Source organism: Lutjanus erythropterus, chromosome 8 (assembly GCF_056507025.1).
Source record: "Lutjanus erythropterus isolate fLutEry1 chromosome 8, fLutEry1.hap2, whole genome shotgun sequence".
Lineage (NCBI taxonomy): Eukaryota > Metazoa > Chordata > Actinopteri > Lutjaniformes > Lutjanidae > Lutjanus > Lutjanus erythropterus.
Window position 1 is genome coordinate 24673954 of NC_139324.1, and position 15582 is coordinate 24689535.

Consider the following 15582-nt stretch of genomic DNA (forward strand, 5'->3'; position numbering starts at 1 on the left):
TGAAATACTGACAATGGTGAAGTAGCTATTTGAAGAGAAATGTAAACATAATGGAGAGAATTATGAGGAGGAGGAGGGAAGCAGGGAATTATAAAATATTGAAAAATCACAAGAGTGAGGAAGAAACTGGGGGTGTGTGCATGGAGGGAAACATGCAGCTAAGTGCGAGTGAAGGGGAAAGAAGACATTAAAAGAGACTTATGGAGGAGAGTGAGAACAAAATGTGGAGAGACGGAGATGGAGCCAGAGTGAGAAAGGAGGACATGAGTGTGATAGGCCCGGTCCTAATGAAGATAGACAGCTCCTATCCATGCCCTGATAAGCAGGAATCTCCAATCACCGCAGCGACGCCACTGCTATCAATAACGGCTGGGTGGCAAGTGCTTCACTGGCATGAAAGGAGAGCACAGGCGGCATCTGCTAGTGCCAGCCTGTATTAAATGGGAATATACCCTGAAGAACTATCAGAGACAGAGAGAACATATGAGGCGGGACAAGATAAAGTAGGAGAAAGTAGGAGGCTTATATCCTCCTAACTCAAAGCGCAACCACGAGAGAGCAAAACAAGAGAGGAGGATAAGAATAAGCAAAAAGGCATCCAATCCTTCGTCGTGATGTTTGATCGTGTGACTGAAAGGTAGCCAGGCAAGCGTAGGTGTGCGAGGAGAGATGAGGAGAAAACTCTAAGTGGGACACCCCCCTCCCTTCCCTCCATCATCACCCTCATCATTCCAGCTCAGCCAATAACCAGACAGTCTTAATATCCCACTCCTCGTGCCAGACACTCACGCGCGCACAAATGTGCACATGCACACACTCAAATGATGAGAAAAATGTATTGAACTCCCAAAACCGTCATTAATCTAAACTTCGGTTCCATTAGGGGAGATTCAGCATAATTAGTTTTGCGTGTTTTAGCTGTGTGTGTGTGTGTACGCGCGCGTGTTGGAGAGTGTGTTTTTGTGTGTGTGTAGTTTGAGTTATGAGTAGATGATATTAGATTGTGTCGTAGAGACCGAGGCTTCCCCTGGTGATCTGCCATGCTGAACATGTGTTTGCCATTATTGCATTTCAGACGGAGACGAAGAGAAAACTCAATCAGGTGAAATCTAATATCACTGTATGTGGAACTGTATACCGCGTGTTTACGTTTTTGGTGTGTGTGTGTGTGTGTTTGTGGAGGTCCTCTGCTGTGAGGGCTAATATTGAATCGTGTTCCACCATAAGATAATTACACTTTTGCTCTGGGAGGTAACCTCCCCCGCCAGTGTGTATCCATGTACTGCACGAGCATGATGGTGTGTGTGAAGTCCTGTGTGTGCAGTCAGTGGTTCTCTGAATGAAGCCTGTGGTGGATAATTCGAACCAAGCTGCTGCACAAGGTTGCCCTCACAAGGAACATAAAAATATTGTGTGTGTGTGTGTGTGTGTGTGTGTTAGAGCCCAACTGATATATATTTTGGTCGACTGATATTTTCGGCCCAATATTGGTTTATCACAGCTATATTGGTCATTAGGGCTGTGACAATATGAAGTTTTTCTTACCCCGGCCTGCCGAAATAACAACATTTTATTGGACTTGACTGAAGCATACTCTCATAAAAGTAGCATAGCTCCGTTAAAGAACAGGACAGTGTGTAAGTGTGTGGCGTTCAAGTGAAGGAGAGTAAGTAGCAGGCTGCCGGTGCTGCTGCTAGCAAAGCAACTTAAACTATGATTTTCTTTTTTCACATTTTACCGTCTTAAAAACAGTTGTTGTTGTTAGCATGCTGCTAGCCACACACTGGCAATTCCAAGATGCCTTGAGTTGAGTCTGTTGACCAATCAGAGCCTGCGTTCCTAATGATGATGAGGATGATGATGGTAATGAGCTCAATCTTATGGTAGACATCTCATCACATGACCATGGTACTGCAGTAGTGCTGCTATTGCCGCAGCCCTAATCTGAACACTGTTATTATCTGATATGTGCCTACATTAAATCTTTTTTATGAGAAGAATCATAAAGCAGATTGTTTTTATTTGTTAGCTTTATAGGCAGAATTCTGCGTTTATTTGATTGTTTTTCTGTCATTATATGAGCCAAATGTCGCTCTCTCTAAACCAACCAGAAGCAAAAAGAGAAAGAGAAAAGCTTTTCCAAACTGGGAACATGTCAACAACCATTGACAGTAGGTGATACACTATGGATATTGGATGTGCTATGGATTATGGACTATGGATAAGTACGTCACACAACCCCACTTCAAATAATCTGAACTATCCATTTAAAGTTTAAAATATCCTGCCTCTATTACATATCTTTATCGCAAGTATAAACCGCATTTGAGGGGTCATTGCAAAAAAATGTGTGTTCATTTACATAATAATTTAAATAATATACTCTGTGCAAAGGATATTGGATGATGTATATACTTTTTTTTTCCATTCCCTAATTTCAGTATCGGCATCAACCTCAGTATCAGTTGGGCCTCAGTGTGCGTGTATGTGTGTAGATATGGTGGTGAACTTCTCTGATATGACCCGTGGGACTTGGACACAGGCAGCGTGCTGCTAATGCAATCTGGAACAGGAAGTAGGCCTGGGCTGGGCCACAGGCACCTCTCCCGTTTAACGAAACGTCACGCTGACCGGCTGACTGCTTTTATCTACATCCAGCTTTTCACTTCTGCTGATCTAAGATGCATGGATGTTGGATCAAGGGTGCCACTTCTGATGCCGGTTTTCACTCGCAGCTTTTGAAGTTCTACAATGATTTTAATGAGGAGTGTCATTCCGCATTCGCAAAACCTTCTTATGTTAGGCACACGCGTGCGTCTTTCCTCTGAAGACAAGATGGTGGTGTAATGGAGCATCAGAAAGCTGAGAGAAACTGCTCTGCTGTTGTGTCGCTGGGTATCAGGGGTGAGGTGGGCTTCTGTATATATGCATAGTAAGCATATGAAAGCTCTCAGAGGCGCATCACAAGAAGCACGGTTGCAGGGGCATTCATGCAAGAACTTAGGCATCCACACAAGTATGTACAGTATGTGCACACAATGTTGGTGAGGTAGCTCATACATATTGAGCAGCTACCTATGGAAGCATGATTTAGAGTCTCTCAATTATGAATCTGGTCAGATGCTGTGTTTGCACACACCTCATTACACACACTCCCCCCTTTATCCCACTTCTTTGAGAGAGGAACTGAAAATGCCAGCCGCTCATTTCGCCAGGAGTGGTTAACATTTAGGAAAACAGAGAGGGAAAAGCAGATGGGGAGGAGAGGCGTGAGGCAGAGAGAGACGTCCTACATTCTGACAAATGAATCATCAGTCTAAATGAAGGTCTGACTGCAAAAAAAAAAAAGAAGAAGACAGGAGGTGGAGGAGACAAACACAGCATGACCAGGGACTGAGCCGGGCCTCGGCAGCCAATGAGATGAAGGAATTACTCACTCGCCTTCCCCTGTGAGATAGTGCCCTTACACACAGAGCACTCGCACCGTTATGGTTACTGATTGGCTTTCAGTCTGCAACTGATCACATCGTCACGGTTGCTGATGGCATTACCAAGGTAACTGATCACTTTGTCATGGAGATGCTTCTAGAAAATGGAGTGGGAGGTGGACCCACTATTTATTCCCCTGCAAATGTCTGTCTGTGTGCGTGCGTGTGTGTGTGTGTGTGTGTGTGTGTGTGTGTGTGTGTGTGTGTGTGTTTGCGCTCAGATTTTTCTGGTTAAGGACAAACTATGTAAACTTCACACTGGAGGAGGGGGAGGTAAACGAGCATTCAGGATGATAAGTCGATTTCTAAATAACTCCTGAAGTGCCTGTGGACTCTGTGTGTTCTGCTTGAATGGTTAAGGTCAGAGCACATTCACTCAAGCAAGTGAAACTCTGTCACTGAGCCGTGGTGCTTCTGTATGTGTGTGTGTGTGTGTGTGAGAGAGAGAGAGAGAGAGAGAGAGAGTCTGTTTACATCAGTTTGCATTTGTGTGTTTATCTGAATCAATAGCAGTGGGGAATTAGAGACTTTCTATACTGTACATGCGACTACATTCAACTGGCTCACTTTGAAAGTGTTATTGATCACTGCAGTCTGCCTCTGAACTCAATACGGCATCTTACTTATTCTCACCTGAACATGGAAGAAACCTGCAGGCAGGCAACAACACAGGCGTGTACATATCCACTCAGGCATTGCTCATGTTCACAAATATTACATTACAGACAAACATGTGGCATTTCAGAAGCTGAAAATCTATTTGCCATCCTTCCCACACACCACGCTCACAGTCATCTCACTAGGGCTGCCCCCTAACAGTCAACCAAACTGTTAGTTGGTGAGAAGTTTTCATTTATCAATTAGTAACAGAAAAAAAAACACCTCAAACTCCATTTGGGAGCTGCACCTTGCTGTTAGGCCTCAGATGAAAGTATTATGGACGGAGTCAATAGCAATATGGGGCACTTGTACTTAAGTGGGGAGTGTTGGTGTGCATTTACACCACTAGCAAAGGAGTCTTGGACTGCCAGGAGAAGGAGGGACCCAGCGGGGAATGCTGATGGGGAGTGTCGCCTGAATGAGCACCGGAGCTGGGTGAGCGGGCCAAAGAACCAAGCTCAGCGACCACTGAAGTCACTGGTGCACTGCTGCTAACTGTGCTGTAGTTGCCATTAGCTAGGTAGCTCGGTTAGTGGTCCTATCAGACTAGGACACAGCCTCCGAAACAGATGGAGGCCAGTTTCACGACCGGGAATACAGTGCCAAGGTGATTTACAGCGGCTCCGACCAGGACTCTCACTCAGGGGGGCGATGAAGACAGTGGGTTCAGGCGGGGACAGGAGAGGCATGAAGTGGGAGAGGAGAGTTTGTAGCGAGTTACTTGTACTATACATCAACCATTGTGTTGATAAGTCTGCAAGTATTTGTTTTTGTGAAGCTGGAAGTTATTTATTCCTGTGTTTTGAACAACAAGGTTATACTTTGTAGAAATAAATAAACTTTGGGCTCAGTTCAGTTTAAAGTTTCAGTCACCTTGCTGGTTGTTCTGATACTCATTATCGTAGATTGGGGGATCGCTTTGAGCCCCAAAAATATATTTTCAAATAATTAATTTAATATCATAAACGTGCAACAACTTATCAACTGATGGCTTGAACTTACAACTACTAATCATCTGGGAAAATCTTTAGTCTGGGAGGGCTTGGTATTGTTAAAACATTTTTGATAACTGGTATCATACATTGGTTTCAAAACTGCTTCCCGAACAATACTTTTTTTCCAATACCAAATCCATTTTAACAAAAAGAAAATTTCATTTGACATTATGGCACAACAACTCACTTTAAGATGCTGTTCAAAGACCTGGTGGCTAATAAACAAAACAATGATCCCCGTCTCTTGGCGTAGCACAGTGTTTTTTCTCTGTGCCGCCATGGCATGTAATATTAGGCATCCAATCATCAGCAAAATCTAGTATTGAAAGACAAGGCATTTTTTGATACTCAACACTACTGAGTCTATTCTGTCTGTGCCATAGAAGTGTTGTTTGTTACCCAGCCATATTTAGGAGAAGCCCTACATCCCAGCAAATCAACCACATCTGGACTTCGCTGATACTTCAGATCCCAAAATGCTTTGTTGGGCTGCTTTGAAATCCAGACAGTATTTATTTTTCTTTTTTTTTATCAGCAGTATTTGCCTCAGGCATGTTCACCTGAATAAATGAAGTATCATACTATAGAGGCGCACCACCAGACTGGGCTAAATTGGGCTGGTGTGTGTTTTGTGCGTTTGTGTGTGTTTGTTGTTTGTGTCTAGCCTCTAATTGGGCTGTGTCTTTTTCTCAGTGTGTGTGTGTGTCACGCACAGAGGGCCAATGAGGGCAGCGTAGACAGTTTAATGCCTCCGCTGAGGAAAAAGGTTCAAGGACAGATCGCTCACTCTCTTTATCACTCTCTCTCCGTCTCCATCCTTTGCTTCCCTCTCCTCTACCTCTTTCACTCTGTTTTCTCTTCCTGTGGGATATTTAGCAATCCATTCACTGCGCTCCATTAGGAGACTCCACCCTGCCCTGCACACACAGACACACACATGTCCACACACACTCCAATTAGAGGCTAAACCAGAGACTAAGAGCAATTAGAGCAGGCAGAAATCCTCTAAGCTCTGCTGAATTCACTTGATGTGTATGTGTGTGTGACTGTGTGTGTTTGAATGTGTTTCTCCCCGTTTGTGTGCTGGTCTGTGTCTGTTCCAATTAGGTGTGTGTGCCTGCCTGGCAAGCAGCCATGCAGCTTTACCTGGCTGTAGGACACTGATGCCAAGCAGGTTGGAAGTGCGGTTGGCTACTCTGCTCCAGCTGTTGTCATAGTTCTTCCTCCACAGGATGGCGGTGCACTGGTACTTGCCAGCCTCGCGGCGCCCTGCCCGTGTCACCGACAACCCAAAGTTGGTGTTGGAGTGGGAGCGGTCCACCGTGGTGCGGGTGCCCAGCCCCAGCAGCTGCTCCCCCCACTGCAGCGTGCCCTCGCGGGTGAAAGTCACCAGGTCTTTAAACTCTCCCTGATCCTCGTCGTCAGCTTCTGTGCCAGCCGGCATGAAGCGCCAGGTGACGGAGGTAGGGACGCGAGGGTTGTGACGAGGCTTGACCAGGCATAAGAGGTCAAAGGAGTTTCCGAAGGTAACGGATGGCGTCCGTGATGAGGCCGACACCATGAAGGAGGATTCTAGACGGTGGGAGAAAAGGAGAGAGGATGTTAGGATGTCAGACTGTTGTAAGGCTGTCTTTTTATTCAACTTACGAGGAACTCTTGAAACCTTGACAACCTGGTTGCATGTAATAGTACAGTACAGCCTGAGTGTGCGATCGAGGCTGTTTTCTAAGAGATTAAAGGGACAGTTTGGATTGTTTAATGTAGGGCTGCTGTCAGACACCGTTTCCAATGGAAAATGGCCGTTACATATGCCAAATATTGCATTTTACAAAACAACTAAACTTCAAGGTGAAATCAGTACTTTTACCTCACTGAACACAGGAGTGGGTGGTCTGCCACTTCACTGTTTTAAAAGGATTGATTCACAGAAGTCACAAATAACACAAACTAACACATCAAGGCAGTGGTACACCTGCAAGTCCCTTATTCTGCAAGGTAAAATAAGGCCCCTTTTACACTGGACAAAAATAGTCAGTAACACCCACTAACATCTGGCTTTTTTCTTCAATGGGTAAAATTACAATTGGCATTTATGCCTGGGTCGACTGGCATAACTGGCGACTGACTGAACTAAAGACGACTCGTTTTTTTTTTTGTCAAGCTGGATAAATATTTTGTTGTTTCCTATAAATTCTTCACAATAAATGTCCCCTCTTATTTTGTTATCATAAAGCTTTTATTATAAAGCAGCTAATCAGGAAATGTTGTATTTTCATCAGCAGGGACACAACTCCTTTGAAGCTAAAAGCAAACATCAGATGGTAAAATATGGCAGACACCTGAAAATACAAACAAGAGAGAAACTAAACTTAAAACCACAGAGATTCAGTTAGAGGCTACAAAAGTACCGAGAGATAAACACACAGAGACTTATAAAAACGCCTTTAACTCTGCTCTCCTCCACACACATGACCTCAGTCTCACCTCATGTTAGTTCATCAGAAAAAAAGACAAGTTTAGCATTTCAAAAACACATGTATGTGCTAATTTTGATGTATAAACAGTATAATTGATTTTGCTGAGGTTGATTGGTTTTTTGAGAGAACAATATTTGACTTAATAGCCGTTTCCTGTCAGAAAATGCTGTCTGACAGCAGGGTACAGCAGTGAAAATATTTTAAATACAGCATAGACTTAAACGCATAGATTTTTTTTAGGTGGCTAAACTCTGTTTTGTTGCCGACTCTGTCCACAGAAGTTCCTTGCTTAGCTTCCATACTGGTACTCCTCACTACTTCTCCAAGCTGGGGAGTACCTCACCTAGACCCACATCAAATAATCTTAACCATCTATGTAAAGCCAAGAAAAGGATGTAGGTCTTCATAATCGTTTTCCAGAAAGACACTTTCCTGTTAAGCATTGGGTACCGAGAGAAAAAGCCCCCTGCTGCAACAAAATACAGACAGTATTTACTTTAAGTGCACTGACTTCTTCTGGTAAAACCGTTCTCAATCTCCACAAGCATTTTCTTCCATCATTATGGCCCAAAGGACTGCCATTTAGCTTATGCGTGTGTATGTTTGTGCTGTGCTTGTGTCCAAGTATGAGTTTGTGTGCTTGACTGTGAGAGTGTGCTTCAAAATGAATGGGTGATGCAACAAAGAAAACCCTGGGGAGAGATTTCCTCTAAGCGCTGATGTTCGATCTCCGCCCAACTCCTTGCCAAGTCTAAACTATCCTCATTAAGCTAAAAACGTTCGCCCAACTCCATATATTATTGCCAAGATACATCTACACCGGAGAGCAAGGGAGTCAAGCGAGAGAGGGAGACAGACTAGATAAAGAAAAATCTCCTTTTTCTCAATGGCCCTTTAATAACCCGACCCCGCTGCACCTATTTCAGGGCTTCTCAATGGTGGAGCTTGACACAGATAAAAATAGACAGATGCTGGTGAAGTCTGATTTTTGCCAGATCAGATAATTTATTTCCCTGAGACTTTTCAGATTTCTCCATTATGGTCTTGTCAACAGCCCCTTCACTTTCTCGTTGTCTCTCAACCCTCTGTCCTCCTCTGACAGCCATCACCCCCAGTGTCCTTCAGGGTGTGTAATCGATGGCTCTCTGTCCAGACGTGGCTACTGCTGGGACAGCCGCCTGGAGCCATAATTCTCTAACAGACAATAACTCTCCCTCCTCACTCTATCTCTCATCTCCCTACGCCCCTCCTCCATCCAGCCACGTTCCTCACCGTCTGCCTGCATCTGTGACAGAAAAGAGGATTTCACGCCGATCCATTTTCCCATACAACTCCCTCCTTTTTGTTTGTGTGACTAAACATGAATGACTTTGTTTCGTTCACTGTACAAAATGTGTGTGGTTGAGTGGGAGACTGTGTGTGTGTGTAAACTGTACAGGCTTCTCACTTGTATACACCCAGACACCCTGAGGGCCCCTTAAGCCAATCAGCTGGAAAGAAAACTCTCCACCGGGCACCTTTGTCTTCACCGTGGCAACAAAAAGGCAATGCTCCCAGAGGACAACCCTCTCTCATCCCCTCCAGGTCTTGTCAGCAAGCACAGGGAGTCCATAAAGGAGGTTATGAACTAAATTAAGGTACAGTGACCATATATAATATCTTGAGATTGAGTCACTGGTTCACTCAGAGGGCATGTCAGTGTGAAGACCGATCTGAGCTCAGAGCAAATGTGGAGCACAACTTTTTTATTTATTAGGTACAAGGACTAAAGAAACAAGGCAAGAGACAAGTAAAATGTCATGTCAGACAAGCAAATCTGGCAACTGGGAAAGTGGTAAAAAGAATAAAACTATAAACTATTTTAATAATAAATAAAAGTAAATTTTCACGCAAAATGGCAGAAAATGCAGTTTTCAGCCTCTCAAATATGGAGACTTCCTGCTTTTTCTTTGTTCACTGTCAGTTTAAACTGAATATCTTTTGGTTTTAGTCTGACAAAACAAGACATTTAAAGACATTTTCACTATTTTATGACATTTTATAGATGTTGCAGCTGTAGGTTAAACATGACAATTAAGTTTAGTCTTTGTTGTTATTTAACCACAAATAAATGAAATGATTTTTGTAGGGGCAAGCAAAAGTTTACTCCTGGCAAGTAGATTTCTGACCCACTTGTCTGACCAAGCAAGTGCAAAAAACTTTAACACTGAGCCATTAAGAGTCTTAGACAGAGGAGGGAAGGAACATAGTACAAATACATCTTATTGTACTTAAATATATTTTTCAGGTATCTGTAATGTATTTTACTCCCAATATTTTAACACAAATATCTGAATTCTCTAGTCTAGTTTCAAAACAAGTTATTTACTTTTGGGGAATAATGAGTTATTTTTATTTTGTGTCATTGCACGCTGCCTTCCTGACATCAAGACTGATTTCAACAGCAACATAAAAGACATAACAAAACCAAACAAGCAAGAGAGAGAGGCCTGACCAGAGAGAAAAGGTGAAGTTCAGTTAGCTTTGCATAGAAACAGCCACTAGAAATGACCTTCAGAGGGCTACTTTTTACTTTTCGAGTACACTTCATAGCCTGCACGTTTTCACTTGTCCTCGAGTAAAAAAAGTTGAATCAGTAACATGTGTACTTTGCCACCTCTGGTAGCAGAAGAGAAGAAAACTCAAACATGGGAAAAAAGTTCTCGAGCCGCATGGCAGGTTTAAGACCAATAAAACTTCAGTTGGAAGCTTAAGTGAGAAAAACGAGGTCCAAAACAAATCTGAGACGAGGTAAAACACACGCATTGACCGTCACACAAGAGCGCACATTTAGAAAATCCTTTGATCAACAAGCATGGAGGAGAAGCAGAGGAGATGTCGAGGAGTTTAACTGAAGAGAGACGAGCAGCTTCGGACTTCTTTTCCCTGATTTGCATAATGCGTCCCTTGTTCTTCAAACTAATGTTTCTGTTGTTGCCCAAACTTAACAAATGACCACTTAAAAACTGACATCTCTTCTCTGCAGCACCACTGTGTGCTGCTGCAGGGAGCTAATCCGCTGGCAGTTTGTGTGTGCATGTGTGTGTGTGTGTGTGTGTGTGCGTGTGTGTGTTGAGCACGGTGCTCCTGGCCTGCCAGCTCCTCACTGCTCCGCTCCAGTGGCTTCCTCAGCCTGTACCGAGGATGTTCAGCTTAACTCAGCACTGACAGAGGAGACCCACAGACTGTGAAACACATTGCCGCTGCATTTCCATTCTAATAATTCTGGCTAATCCATATGGTTGTGTGTGTGAGAGTGTGTGTGCGTCTATGACGGGTGTCATGGTAGCGCTGCTCGTGACGTGTGGCAGGTGGTGTGAGAGCGCGCGCGCATGTGTGTGTGTGTCATAATAGCTCTTTCCCCTTGGCGATGCATGAATAAACCATGGTGTATTCTACTATGTGGACAGCATGTTCTGCCCGCGCCATTCATCAGTCTTTAGCGAATCACAAGCCATATGCCCCTCTGCCTCGGTGTGCATGTGTGCAGACATGCTGTCTTGTAAGACAGTTTACACGCCCCATCATGCACGTAGGAACTGATTCTCAGTGGGAGGGACTGTCCTGGATATGTGCATGTTTGTTTAGTACAAACTGACAGACAGATGTAGCACAATGTCTATAGTTAAATGTTAACACTGGGCCTCGTGCAAGAACTACTCATATGACCAGATTTGTTCTCAAGTGGTTTATACAAGTGATTTAGGAGAACACGTTGTGCTCAGTTTTCTTGGTTTTTTTTTACTTCTTTCAGGTGCAAACACAATTTACAAGTGGTCCAAACCTGGCGTAGGAGTCTGCTGTTATCCACACTGAAATTTTCTAATAATCACTGTATATCTCTACTCGTCTGAAGACATTTTGAGTTTAAAAATCCAGGACATTGTTTTGTTTGACTATCCATTTTGAACTGTGATGAAATTCTGAATTTATTCATACATCCTAACGACATCATTAAATTAAATGGGTTATTAGTTACTGTCAGGCTGCATCTTCACATACAGGTTTACAAAACTTGCTGTCCAGGTGAACATCCTCTATTGCAACACCATCTATAAGTACTAAGGTATGTACTTTTTGTCCATCCTTGTGAATCAGACTTTTCCTTGACCCTCTCCTCCCACTGCACTCGCCTTTTTGTGGTGAGGTGTGTTTTTTCTTTCTTTGAAGCCACTTTCAAATTGAGTCATTTCTTCTTTACTTCGGTGACTGAAATAGGTAACACAGCACTCGTTTTTCCCCCATTCTTTCGCTTTAGCAGCTCCCTCGATTCCACTGCTGATGCTGTTAAAATTATAGACTTTCCTTGAAAGGATCTCTGAAAGCTGAACTTCAATCTCTGAACTCATGTCATTTTCATGTATGAACCCCCTTCTGACATGCGGTAGGAGAAAGCGTAGCCTTATAAGATACTATTGGGGTGTTAATTATTCTAATTTACAAATATCATGCACGTGTAGTATTTGCCGACATGGCACAATCAAACAAGCCCATCATACAAAAAAAATAAGAGAAAGTTAACATAAGAATACGACAACATTGTGGCCCATTGTGTGGAAATATTACAGCCAGTGTAATGTGCTCATTTGTAGTTTTAACCCTGAGTGAGGTGGACATTATATTTTTCAAAACCAGACGTATTTTGCACATTTTTGAGTCCCTTATGTTGAATGACATTGAGCTCATTCTGTCCCTCATTGCCCCTCTGTGTTGCTTGCCACAATATGTCATTTTATTTTATTCTCCACTATCATCTGGCTACCCCGAGACATTATCTTGTGACCCCACAGGTTGAGAACCCCTGTTTTAGCACACTGAAACAACTCGGCTTTACTGTGGCTGCAATAACATGCAGGTGATTCTGCTCATTGAACTGGAGTTACATCCAGTAAAAAGAGCATGCTGTGCAGACTGTGTAACAGGAGGATGTGGAAGGTAACATTACGAGAACGCCAATTTGTCTGTTGTTGGCTGCAAGAACTAATGCAAAAGGTCTTCATCTAACATTATTTCCACCAACCAGGAACATGAAGAGCCAGAGGATGGACTTTATCTTTGATGGAAAATGTCCCAGCTGGAAAACTCTTTTGTGTGAGCTAAGTTTGCCATTTTACCTCCGACCGCTTTCTTAAGAAGGGTCAGTACAAAGCACGATTCGCTTTAAAACTGTCAAGAAACGATCAATACTGGCTTCAAACTTGGAAAATTTAAGTTTTGCTATTTTTTTTCTGTTGCCTCTTCTATTCTGGTGTATTTGACTGCTGTTGGCTAATATCTGTTATACTCCCACAGGCTGGGAAAATGTAACTAATGTAATATTGAAGTTGAGAGAGATTGTGTAAACTTCAAGTCTCATTTGAAGCCAGTTAAATAACCAGAGAAGCTGCTTGAATGTGGGGCATCACTTTGCTTTTTGTGGAACTTCATACTGCAACTCAAGCTCAGCTGGCTTTGGATGCTGGGGTGTGTGTGTGTCTGTTACTGCTGTATGTAAATGTACTTGATAGACATGCCTCGTGGTAGACTGACTATTGTACTTATATTTATATACTTTGGGGTTTCTGCCAAATAAATCCTGCTGAGATGCCTAATCCTAGACCTTGTCTAATTCTGAGAATGAATCACATTACGTTTACTAATTAACCCACAGTATGGGGCAGGCTACTCCTCCCAAAACATGTGTAGGCCTGACTATACCTCATTTTCATTCCTATTTGGGGCCAATAAACTCATCTGTTTTGTGTTTTTAATTTATCTTTCATAAGATAGTGAGATAGTGAGCTTTGAGTGGGCTACACCTTACTATTTTTGTAATACTGTGATATAATACCATCACTGTAAAAAGCTTAAAAATACCATGACATAAATTTTAGGTTATATTGCCCACTGCATTAAAATGTGACTCATAATATATACAATGAATATTTTGAAGGAATTTAATGTGATGTGTGATTCTAGTGAATAATATCCAGTGAGTATTAGACATTTGGATGATTTGTGAAAAATATTTTCAGTTCCCAGGCTGCACACTCTACCAACTGAGCTTCAAGGCCAACTTATGTGAAATTTTGTCATAATTAGCATGCAAATTCTTTATTAGTTCATGAGGTCACACTGGCCTTTGACCACCAAAATCTAATCAGTTAATCCCAGAGTGGATGTTTGTGCAAAGTTTGAAGAATTTCCCTCAACGCGTTCTTATCTCATGAACACCTGGGCACAAACCACCCCGGACTCTAGGATGAAGTAATTAGATTCTGGTCGTCAAAAGGTCACGATGACCTCACAAAACACGTTTTTGGCCGTAACTCCAGGTTTCATGTGCTAATTACGACAAAATTTCATACGAATGTCTAATAAGATAAAATGATGAAGTGATGACACTTAAAAGGTCAAAGGTCAACTTCGCTGCGACATCGTAATGATCAGCTCTTAATCAGTCGCCTGCACTGCTCTGTAAAAACAGTTTCTAAGTGAAGACAGCGTCTTTCTCACTGGGAATTCTTCACTGGAATCACACATGTCAATATAGTGATAGTGAACCTCACTTTTGCCAAAAAAAAAAACCCTTTATACCTTTTATCAAATTCCTTTAGAGTGTTCACTTGAAAATTTATAAGAATATGGACTGTAAGTTCGCTGGTTGGTGGAGGCATACAAATGTATAATTCAATGTATAATTTAATGTCATAATTCTTGTTTCCAGTCTGTTCTTACCTAGTTTTAGCCTATTGCCTAGTGGGACTGTTTAAGAAGAGGAAATGTGCTATTTTATGTTATTTTCTGCATCATTAATTTGCTATGGACAGTTATGTTTAGTAGCCCCTCTAAGCTTTAAACTCAGGCACAGTCATATCACTTAGAGAAAGTCTTACACTGTATGTTCATCCTTCAAATTCACCATATTTCATAGTTAAAGCACAACAGAATAATGCATTCACAAGTGAAACTGTCAAAATGAATTTTATCACTGATTATTTAAAAAGGTATAATAATATTTCCACTATGTTTCACTCCAGGCAGGGGGGGGGGTGCTGCAGCCCCCACACCACCCTCTCCTCTTGCCTAATTGTTTGGGCAGGATCAGAATACACACAATATTTAGGTTAGATTAGGCTGCAGTAACTTACCAACAGTCTTGACAGTGACTGTCTTAGTGGCTGACTTCTCTCCGATCTTCTCCCAGTTTAGCTCCGGTTCAGTTCCAGTCTGAAGCCACTCAGTGGCAGTGCAGCGGTACTGGCCCTCGTCCTCAGGTAAGGCATTATACAGGGACAGAGAGAACGCATCGCCCCGCATCTTCTCCACACGGATCTCTCCATAGCTGGAGCGCTCTCTGTAGGCGGGACTGTGCCACACAGTGCCATCGCGATCCACGGAGGCCACCTCCTGGACCGGTCCGGTCGCCTGCTTGTCTGCCCACTGCCAGACAACAGATAGGGGGCCTGTAGTGGAGTGGACCGAGCAGGTCAACTGGATCACATCGCCCTCCAGGACCTCTGAGGAGTTACTGGACAACAACACAGTGATGTTGCTCTCTGAGAGGAAAGAGAACAGACAGAGAGAGAGACATGGAGGTGAGCATGAGGAGACATGGGACACACAGAGGTACAAGTGCATAGAGAAGACATTATCTGTATCTGTTTGACCAACAAAATGATCTATATTTGGGTAGAAGACCAGAAGTGGGCGTTGTTTATACCAGAGGTCACGTTAAATTTGGCAAATGTTGCATTTTCCTCTGTGATATTCACTGGCAGTGCAAAAGATGATTTAATATGGGCATATAATTAATTATGAAATGTATTTCAGCATCCTCATACTGCACATTTCATCTTTCTCTTTTCTCTTTTTAAGAAAACAAAGCTTTATGAACAGGTCCTCGCCTTCTGTTTTTCATGGCAAATACAAGCTCTTTACAAT

General features: G+C 42.7%; 1 protein-coding gene across 1 annotated transcript in view; it reads right to left on the minus strand.

The window, feature by feature from the left end:
- The window catches only part of igsf3 (immunoglobulin superfamily, member 3), a 118032-nt gene that overhangs the window by 21872 nt on the left and 80578 nt on the right, over window positions 1–15582 (minus strand). Inside the window, exons 5-6 of the mRNA XM_084725002.1 lie at window positions 14790–15197; window positions 6290–6715 (exon numbers count right to left, since the gene is read on the minus strand). Coding sequence (XP_084581128.1) covers window positions 6290–6715; window positions 14790–15197 — 834 coding nt within the window. The remainder of the gene's footprint in view (window positions 1–6289; window positions 6716–14789; window positions 15198–15582) is intronic.